This window comes from Vespula vulgaris, chromosome 4, assembly GCF_905475345.1.
Source record: "Vespula vulgaris chromosome 4, iyVesVulg1.1, whole genome shotgun sequence".
Taxonomy (NCBI): domain Eukaryota; kingdom Metazoa; phylum Arthropoda; class Insecta; order Hymenoptera; family Vespidae; genus Vespula; species Vespula vulgaris.
This window is the reverse complement of record NC_066589.1, coordinates 6869271-6880428: the sequence shown is the minus strand read 5'-3', so window position 1 is coordinate 6880428 and position 11158 is coordinate 6869271. Positions and strand designations below refer to the sequence as shown.

The 11158-nt window shown below is 36.4% G+C and overlaps 1 protein-coding gene across 1 annotated transcript in view; it reads right to left on the bottom strand.

The window, feature by feature from the left end:
• Positions 1-909: 909 nt before the first annotated feature.
• Positions 910-11158, bottom strand: part of LOC127062976 (homeotic protein proboscipedia) — a 31126-nt gene continuing 20877 nt past the window's right edge. The window contains exons 2-3 of the mRNA XM_050992040.1: positions 5754-5896; positions 910-5614 (exon numbers count right to left, since the gene is read on the bottom strand). Of these exons, the coding sequence (XP_050847997.1) occupies positions 3731-5614; positions 5754-5896 (2027 nt within the window). The 3' untranslated portion in view covers positions 910-3730. The remainder of the gene's footprint in view (positions 5615-5753; positions 5897-11158) is intronic.

The window sequence follows — 11158 nt, the reverse complement described above, 5'->3', positions numbered from 1 at the left end:
TCATCGTCACTTTCCTTACCGACATACTAGTGCCTCGTCTCATGTACGATTTTGACTCACACGCACGCACGTCCTGGGGGCGCTTTCAGTTGGGAAGTTCTTTCATCGGGATCACGCTTTCCTCCTAGGACGTGAAATTCGTTTCTTCCGGTTACCTCGAATTTTGTCTTAACTTTCAATCATTCCTTGGCAATTAAACAATAACAAAATAATAATTGCCATCCATGATGATGGTGGGTTTTACAAATTTTTTTTCTTATATTTAATTATTTTATATATAATGGGAAAGCATTAATAATGACGATATATATATACATACATGGGTGTATGTATATAAAAAACAACAGGTAAATAAATTAGAATCAATATTTTAAGTTTCGCTATGAGCTTGTATTTGATAATTGTGTTAGTGAACAACTGTACATTTGTTTACTGTGTTGAGGCATCGCCTACGACACTTACTTATACAATTGAGGGAATGAATAAACAATATATATAAGATTACCATACGCGCGCTTTATATACAATGATCCTTTAAATGTAATATAGTTTATAAAAGACAAATGGTTTTTAATGTTCGATAATAAAAAAATAAAGATAACGAAGCGCGATAAACTCCTTTTAATTATTTTCATTGCGTTCCTTGATATATGTATGTATAGGTATATTTTTTTACGCAGGTAAAAAATAAAATGATACACACAAAAAAAAGTACTTAAAAGTATTATCTTCTGACATTAAGTCTTGCGTCATACTGAATTAGAAATGAATATGTTGTGTATATTAATAGTAAAAAAAGAATTTTCTTTTCTTTTCTTCTTACAATGTAAAGTGTGTAAAAAAAAAAGAAAAGAATGTTCATGCGTTTGTGGATAATTTTATGTAGGAAATAATCACAAGAAGAGATTGCTATTTAATCGAAAGAAAAATTAAAAATCAAGACTAAAAACAATTTAGATAGTAGATAATACTGACGGAATATTGCGTTGATTATTGCATTAAATGCAAATGTGTTTTACATAATACTCATAACGTTTAGTTATTTCATATAATTTCACATAACGTTTAGTTTTTTCAGAGATTAATAAATTAGATAATTTAGATAAGTTGTGAATACTCGACAAAGACAGAAACAGAAAAAATCAATAAGTTCGTCTGATATAAAATTTTTTTTTATAGTCTAGAGGATTTCCGAACAAGAATATTTCTTCTTTCTTTTTTTCTTTATAAAAAAAAATGACACGATCGCGCGTATGTAAATCTTATAATTAGCTCAAATGCGAAAAAAACAAAAAAAGAAAATCCGTTTAATATAAAAAAGTATAGAAAAAACTTATTCTTTTGTATAGGTGACGGAGAATTTTCGAAAAAAGAATTTTGTTTCCTTTTCTTTCATAAAAAATGACAAATGATTGCGCGTATGCAAATCTTATGTCAAATGCATCATGTTTGTTTTTACGTTAACGTTTTCCATGTGCTTGAACGTATATGTGTATATATGTATACATACATACATACATATATACATATATATGTATATATATGTGTATATATATATAAAGCTGAATCGATAATGAGATCGTGTATAAAATAAAATAATATTTAATTAATTCAATAGGTTCGATGGTTCACGCTATAGTTAGGTACTGTTAAACAATTAAATCCATTCTCAATTAATTCTATTCGCCGTCGCATTGTAGTATTTTTTCCATTCATTCATTCTCTTATCCGTCGGCGTATACACACTAGCTTAAGCGTGATCGTGAAGAGAATCACGATACTTTATACACGTATCTCATCGTCATCTCTCTCATCTTCTGTGATATTATATACACGTTTGCATAATTAATTATTGCTTATCAATTTACAGCGTTTATGAGTGTATGTGTTTGTATATGTATGTGTGTCTCTGTATCTGTGTTCTCTCTTATTTCGTTGCTAATATCCATATTACGAACGAAATATAAAATCTATCAAAATGTCGTTCAAATATAAAACACAATTTAACTCAATTCCATTTCGTTTCGTTCATCTCATTAGATAATTCAACATAATACATATTTAGATATTTAAATAAATTCATTGGATAAAGAAGTCGATAATTAGGTACAATTTCTATCTCGTTTTATCTCGTTATGTGAATGATAGACTTACGGTGATTCACAGTGATTGACTTAACACTATTTTAAGACACATAGTCTCCATAATATATAGCGATTAAAATTTCTTAATTCATTTTGTCATTGATAAACAATACAATTTGGAAAACATTTTTTAAAGAATTCGATCAATAGCAACGTCAATCACTTTGAATAAGGTGTATATATAGTTCGTGAATCAAATTAAATTAATTTAAGCATAATCAGGAGATGTAAAAGCCGATTTCTTTATATATATATATATGTATATATATCTATATATATACGACCACTTATTTAAATATTAAGTAGTTTTTAGACTTTACCCGGGAAAAGATATTAGAAATGTGATTTTTTTTTTCAACAAAATCTCGCTTAGAGAAAAGCGTTTATGTATTACTTTATATCTTTCGTTTGCTTATTTCTTCATAATCATTTCTACAATATATGCGTCTGTTTTATTTTACCTTTACATTGTATTTCTTGTATTACAGCCTTAAACTTTTAAAACTCCCAATTATGATACAATTTACATAAAGGTATTTATAAAAACATTGCACTATTTTGTCTCGTTTAAATTATTCACGAGAGTGGCCAAACATCGAGATTGATTCAGGCCATTTTGTTTATTATCGTAATAATATTTTATTTACATGCTTTGAGTCGATGTTTTCGAATTTAGTATAGATAAGTATATGTAGTTAACATTTTTCTAGAATCAGTACCGTTTCGTAAGTTCTTAAAGAAACAGAAAGGTAACGAACGGATCACATGTCATTGAAAGATTCGTTGTCACATCAACGCTCTCATCTACTCTCACCGGCCACTGAACTATCCGCTAATGTTAAAGAACGATAAACAAGTTGGCCAGGATAAATTTCGAAACGTTTAAAAATACAACATATGATATCTATTATTAAAATGTATGTACAAGCTGTATTTTTCGGTACTCTTCTTAATAATAAATAACAGAATTAACGTAACGTATTAATCCCTGTATTCTGAACAAATTCTTAGCTTGGACGCAATGATTAGATTTATTCGCTAAATAGTGCATGACGATATAAACAGGTATAGTGAATAGATTTAACCTAAACGTGCACTAACGAACAATCATAAACGCGAATCATATTTAAAATTGCATCGTTCCATATCTTTTTTTTCTTTTTATTTATTTATTAATTTTTTTTCATACGAGGATATACAATATGTATACCTACGTTCGAAATTATTCTCCCTATTAATCGCGTATTTTTTAATTAGACAGAAAATTTTCGAGTTAGAGTTTCGGATTATTTAAAATATATGTAATGACGGGGGATCTAAGGATTTTAAAATCGTTCATCGAATTATACCATCGATCTCGATAGTTTACAAATAGTCTATTAACTTCAGGAAATCACAAAGAACTTTTAACTTTATATTTATCACCGATACTATATCACCAGTTCTAATTATAAACACAGCGCATATCTTTTTCTTCGCATCGATAGATACGTTCACAAATCACATGTTATAAGTTAATATAAAACATTGAGCAGTCCTTGTTCATCGGCCCAGTCAAGCTGACACGGATTCTCCGTCTCGTGGACTCAGCTGAGCTGATAGTATTCGGGAGCAAAGTCATTGGCGAGATTGCTGAGAAAATTAAAGTCTGAAGAACTATTACTGTTGTCGGCCGACGGTGGCGGTGCAGTCGTGTGAACGGGTTCACCGTAAAAATTGCCGTAATTGTTATAATCCGCACTTCCGTCGGCTTGTCCCGTGCTACCGGGTGGCGTGATGACAGCAGCGGTTGCTGCGGCAATTGCAGTCGCTGTGGTGGTCATTCCGGGTGCTGGGAAAGGATCTGGAGAGGATACATAACTATTGGGGATATTAGAAGCTTCGCCACCCTGGTGAACGTGCATCTGATTGGTTTGTTCGTAGTAGGCGTTAGGGTGACATTTATTACCAGTTCGATAATCACCAGAAGTGGGATGCATTGACGGTGGATGAGCAACGTAATTTTCAGTGGGATGTTGTTGCGTTTGTTGTTGTTGCTGGTGTGGAATTTCATTATAATAATGTTGTCCACTTTGAGTAGACACATTGGAATGACTGTGGGATGTAAGATTCTCACTATTGGGATGATAACCGGTACTAGTATAACCGTAATTTCCATATCCTTCCGTCGGTTGTTCGGCTTGTGGATTGGGATAGCCTTGGGCGGTATTGTAAGCACCTCCGCTTTGCATGCTTCTATGATAGGAAGCATGATACGTTGCTCCGCTTTGAGGATACCCATTGTAGTCGGCCGTATTACCGTATTGGTTTTGTTGTTGGTGAAATTGCATGTTCGAGCCGTATACGTTTCTACCGCCGGCCATTCTCACATGGCTCATTCTCGAAACAACCGTCTGATTTTGTCTGTACGGATGTACATCACTGGTATATGGAATTCTTGTATGCTGATAGCTCTCTCTGGTGCAATAGTTGTTTTGCGATTGCGTTTGTTGAACCGCAGGAACAGTTTGTCTAATAGTTGAAACACCATTTCTGTAATCTACACCAAGATTTGGTTGATAAACGTTTTGTTGTTGAAAATGGTTTTGATTTGCCGCCATGCTTCTGACAGCATGAGGCGACATAGTTCCTGATTGCAGTATTGTCGTCGTCGACGATGGAGAGCTTCGTGGTCTTTGCATATAGGATGTATGGGTTTGTTGCATACTAAGTGGACTTCCTTGTTGAAGCTGAACGGAAGCCGGTGTCCCAGGAGTGGACGAAGGTGTCAGGCTCCTCGCTGAACTTTGTCCTGGCAAGACCGGTGTACTGACAGTAGAATCGGGCATAGCGAGAAGAACACCGTTGCTATTTACAGAACAAATATCTTTTGAATTTGCGGACGGAGACTTCTTACTAATGGAAATTTGTTTAGTGGTGTTTGGACTCTTGTGTCCACTTTCGACCTTGACCCTAATCTCGTTAGAGAGTTTCTTTGTCGGCACGCTCGGCGATGTCACTTCACTACCATCTTGCGACCTGGAGTCATCGTCGACTATCATCTTTTCTAGGGAACTGGAAACACTGTTCGTGCTCCCGACACTACTGGCACCGTTGCTGTTTGTGTTGTACACTGCGTTATTATTGTTAGTTGCAGATGGCGTATTGTTGTTGTTATTATTATTATTATTATTATTATTATTATTATTATTATTATTATTATTGGTGTTATTATTATTACTATTGCTATTCCTGCGACCAGAAGTAGCAAGTTCGCTGACGTCACCAGAGAGAGTACTACCAACGTCTCCAACACCAGAAATATCACAGTTGTGACAGCTTTTCTTCTCCTCGGCATCGATACTTAACAGTTTTTCGTTTTTAGACTTTTCCATACCGTCGGACGTCGAGCCATCTTTCTCGTCGCCGTCTTCCTTACTCAGAGTTTGCCGTTTATGCTTCATACGGCGATTCTGAAACCAGACTTTTACCTAGAAACAAAAACGTTGCTATGTTTTAATTCAATCGAAGTCGACTCTAGGTAAAAGGCTGGAAACACGTTTTCAGGAACCTTTCAGGATATTTCGCATTTTAACAATTCCTGCGTCAGTTGACAATTATCATTCTTACCTGACGTTCTGTCAGATCGAGCGATGCTGCTATCTCGATTCGTCGTGGCCGGCAAAGATATTTATTGAAATGGAATTCCTTTTCCAATTCTAACAATTGCGTATTTGTATAAGCCGTTCTCAATCTTCTTGGCAAACCATTCTCTGAAAGAAAAGAAATATAATGATAAATTTTTTTCGTCCCTTTTTTTCCTCTTTTCCTTTTTCTCTTTCAAGCGTGACAAATAAGTTTTATTATAAATCGTATTTAGAATTGAGGTTTAGCAAAAAAGTTTGGCAAACATTTTTTAAACTGAAAAAAATTTTCTTAAAGGAAAATTCTGTCTAAGAAAATTCACAATTTTGGCAATATCTCCGGAAGCGATTAGTAATCTTCCTTACATCCTTCGTATCGTCCAAGACGGGCCACGCTTCATATCGTTTTTATCAAAGATTTTAAGAGATAAATAGTTATCTAATTAATGATCTCAGGGACGTAAGGGAGGTGAAGCTACGTCATCATCGCAACAGCGAAGGAACGAAAGCTTCTCGTGTCTATGTACCTGTGGTAGCAATAGCCGAGGGTCTCTCGACTCCTTAGAAACTTTTGGGCAAGTTCCCAACCGTCGGTATTCCGTGTCGATGTGAAACACCTCCTAATTGTTATCAGGCAAGAAACTTGTCTCGCGATAACAAGGGGAAGCTAGGGTGTCTCGCCAATAGGAGAGAGTAGGAGAGGGTGGAGTGGGAGAAGGGTGTGGGGATAAGAGAAGCAAAGTAGCAAGGAGCAAAAGGGGGCCAGTGTATTCAAGAGACTTGGTAGACCATAGAAAGTAGCCAGCAAGTATCCCACGGTTACTTGTACTTCGATAGATCGCATGACGTAACACTAATTTCCGGTTGGGAGACACACAACAATTATTAATAGTCCTCGAACGTAATTACGGAATTTGCGGAGCAGCCATTACCGCCACGGACTCGATCGTTTCCTTTCGACGCATTCTTGCTCAAACGAATGAATTTCTATTCTGATTATTCGTGACATACATAACAGAGATATGTTACTTTTTTAATCAAATTTATGCTTGCGTGACATACATATATTATATGTTACCAATGGATCTAGGTAAGGTACTTATACATAACTTTTAGTAACTTTTGAGTAAGAGATTATATTTTGATAATATCGATGGAATGTATTATCTCATGTATCTTTTAGATTATAATATTATATCGTTAGAATGCATATATACACGGAGCGTGAAACATTTTATAGATTAAAAGATGCTACCGTAGAACAACTTGGAACATTTTTCCTGATGAGGATCAGACTTGCCTTCGCTTTTTTACGTTCTATACCGTTAGAAAAACTTTGACGTATAGCCATGTAATTATTCGACACCTGGAGTCCCTTTCTCCAATAGCTTGTTCCTACGCGGGGTGTTAGATATCTTTTTTCTCTCTTTTCTTCTTTTTCTTTTTTTTTTCAACGCGTCGCCGTATCAAGAGTAAAAAAAAAGTGCGATACGAGGTGCAGCTCTGGAGAAGAGCGTTCTGTGTAAGGGCTGTATAACGGCGGGGTCCAAAATGCTGAAGCACCCCAAGCGGATGTAAGGGTGGCCCCGAAGGGTGCTTCGAAAGTGGGATGAGAGTTGTTGGGAGTTAGAGAAGGTGGAGATGGGTCGAGCATGGATGAGAAGGGGTCTTGTCGGTGTGAGAGAGAAATAAAGAATGAAAGAAGAAGATAGACGATATAGAAATAGAAAAAGAGAGACTATAAAAATAGAAAGAGAGAGTCGGAAATGAGAGCGATGTTGGAGAAAGAAAGAGTGTGCGAAAGAGAAAGAGGGAGAGAGAGAGAGAGAGAGAGAGAGAGAGAAGGGAAAGAAGAGAGAAAGATAGACGTCAGTGAGAGAAGGACAAAAAGAGAAAAAAAAGGGTGAGTGGGTGGTTGGTTGGTTCGTGGAACGGGGCTAACTTCGCACGTGGTATTTCCACAGAGCGAGGGTTGAGACAGACAGAGAAGGGAGGGAGGGAGGGAGAGAGAGAGAGAGAGAGAGAGAGAGAGAGAGATGAAAGCATGATTGACGTGGGCCTCATCAGCATTTCGGTCTCGCGATTGGCTGGACGGACCTGTCAATCAGCCAGTATTCCACGCCTATTGAATGCATTTCGCGTTGCCGTTATCTGACACTCTTCGATTTTTAAGGGCTGATATACATATACGATATATTCGATATATATGTATATATATATATACATACATACACATGCATATATATATACATGCTGAATGTATATGAGAGTATCCATATTATATATTTATATGTATATAAACAGGTACATATATGTGTGTATATATATATATATATATATATATATATATATATATATATATATATATATATATATAGTAGACATTTCCATAGCGTAAAGACACATGAAATCGGTCGATCATGGTTGGAGCTTCGAAATTCTCTCTTGGAAGCCAATACGACTATACGTGGAATTTTAATGTTCGTTTAGCATTCAAATTGCTATCGTCATGACTTTAATCCCTTAAATTCCACTTCCGTTCTTTTCGTTGAATTATTCCCGGCGATGTGATCAACAGAGATATATGTAATAATTACGTTGCATTTGGATTCGTTCTTGTCATCCCACACAAAACAGTATATTTTTGTTGTAAAACATTTATTCGTATAATTGTTTAATCATCATTAATCACGAGATTATGACAATGATCTAGTCTTTTATTTTTTATTTTTTTTATTTCTTATAAATCCAACCAATAACAGAAATATATTTATTATAATAAAAAGTTATTATAATAAAAGTTTTATCAAGTCGAAGTTACAAATTCTTCAAGTGGCACTTGTCAATCAAGATACGTGACAGAAATTGCTTCTTTGTAATCGCCGCTCGTCTTTCAACGAAAGGACGAAAATATCAGTTAGCATTTCATTCTTCTGCAAGCGTGGTTGAGAGATGACATACACTAGTTGGGTGATAGCCGACACGTAGACCGTCGAGTGACAGGATCGTGTGCAAGGTGCGATGGATAGGCTTACCAAAATAGAGCTCGCGTTTCTTAATATTATCAACCTTTTCTTATTTCTTAGCGGACGGCCAATTATTTAGCGTATTCGAGGAATTTTGATAAATATATGCTAGTTAATAATTTTATTAATCAATTCTAACATCAATTTTTTTAGTTAAAAATTGTTAGATTTTCTTTTTTATTCTTTATAATTATTTCATATAATTCAAATAAAATTAGAAAACATTGTTTTATATATATATATATATATATATATATATATATATCGCGAACGTAGAATCTAGGCTGAATGTCAGTTCTTTGAAAAAAATGCTTAAAATCACAATCGCATAATTACACGGAGTAGTTCGTCACTCGTCAAGAAAGTAGAGCAGTCGGCATTTGCTTAGTGTATTACTTTCGCTAGGTCACGATATTTTTCTTTCTCGAAACGAAAATATCTGGTATGTACATGTGTACTTGATACTAGTGACACGAGTTTGCGATTGTTCTTTCGACGAAATAATCCGATGCATTCGAGAAGAATATTTATTTTATATAATAATAAAGCGTGAAAGGATTGAGAAATATTAAGTAGTCGATCTTTTTAAAGATAATTATTACGTCGCGTTCGTGTAGGAAAACATGGTTTTCCATAGGAGAGCAATGGGAGCAAATGGGACCATCTAACGTCGTTGATCTTATTTATCTCATAGTGAAGGGTTCACACAACGAAGCTCCATTTTGCTTCCGATGTTTAAGGATCAATGCCGAGCCATAATGACCGTCGGCAAAGGGAAAGTAGACGATGAAGCGTGCTGGAATAAGTAGTCCACACGCGACCAGAGAGCGTCTGAAATCTACCTGTCCTCCCTCGGAGTTCTCTCATTCCCCTCTTCCTCTTATTCTTCGAGCAACTTGTGTATAGACAGGTGGGAAGGGTCACATGATGGCCGTCTCGTGTAATTTGTCTTTTGTTTCCCCCGTGTTCGTGCCTTTAGCCGGAGGAAGAAAACTTGCGAAGGAAGAACAAAGGGCGGAAAGAACTGGCTCGATCGAACCTTGTCCAGAAGAGAACGATTTCTCTTTCTTTCTTTCTCTCTCTCTCTCTCTCTCTCTCTCTGTATCTCTCTCTTTCTCTGTCTCACTCCCGTTTCTCTCCGTGTCACTCTTTCTTTTTTTTTCTTTCTCTTTCTTAATTCCGACATTGAGAACCAAGCGGTAAAGCGATGATGTAAACGTATGAAAAATGAGTGACGAGAGTTCGAGACGTTCAAAAGGGCAGGCGGTTTCGTTTGTACTTTGGCCGGTTTAGAAACAGGTAGAAAATCTAATGAACCAGAGAGGACTATTCGGGTCGTGGTGATTGATACTACAACTGATCGTTTTACTTTTCATGAAATTAGTAACTTCTCTAATATTTTTGCGTTCTGAAACATCGCAATAATAGATCGCGAATAAACTCGACTGGATTATTATCTCGAGTGAAGAGGGCTAGGAAAAAAAAAATTATTAAGGGAGAATTTTCGATTGTCTCGACTTTTGTTAGAAAACAAGCTCGTCGCTTTCAGAATATTCAATCATTGATTATATCCGTCCGTCGTTAAAGTCAGTCGATGGATTAGATTATCCAATGGGACTAAAATATATTTTAGTGGGTTCGATCGGTGCTATTAGGTAATGTCCTCGATAACGAGCGAAAAATTATTCATCGGACGAATAAGAAAACACGTGTTTCATGGCTATTGGATAATTTGTGGCGGATAGTTCGGCGAATGATTAGAGAAAGAGAGATATATAGAGGAGAAGGAGAAGAAGAAAGAGAAGAAAAAGAAGAAGAAGAAGAAGAAGAAGAAGAAGGGAATCCCCGTAAACCATGGCTCATTACAGATTTATGCAAGGGCGTAGATTGGGGCTTATGGAAAGGCACACACTCCATGAACTAAACGCACGGTTTTCGAGTGGAGGGAGTCGAAGTGGAATGGCTGGCTGGCTGGCTCGCTGGCTAGCTAGCTAGCTGGCTGGCTGGATGGCTAGCTGGTTGGAAAGGCCTTCGATGCTTTGCTTTTGGTCTGGGGCCTCGTTGGGTTGTACGCTGCTCGGATACGAGCGATAATCAATTAACGGCGAGCAAAACAAGAACCACGGCCGAGCATCGACCGAAAGCCCGAGCTGCAAAATGTTTCGCACCTCTCCGCTCCACTTTGCCCTGGAAGCCCATTTCAGCGATTCGAGTAGCTGCTCTAGCCCGCTGATAAGTCCATTGTCCGGAATAATTGATTTCTTTGTCGTACAGTTTAGTCGATGATTCGAGATATTAAGTTACGGGTATGTTCCTTAAATATCGTTTTAGGGTGTATCATGGAAAAAATAAAAAAAAGAAGAAA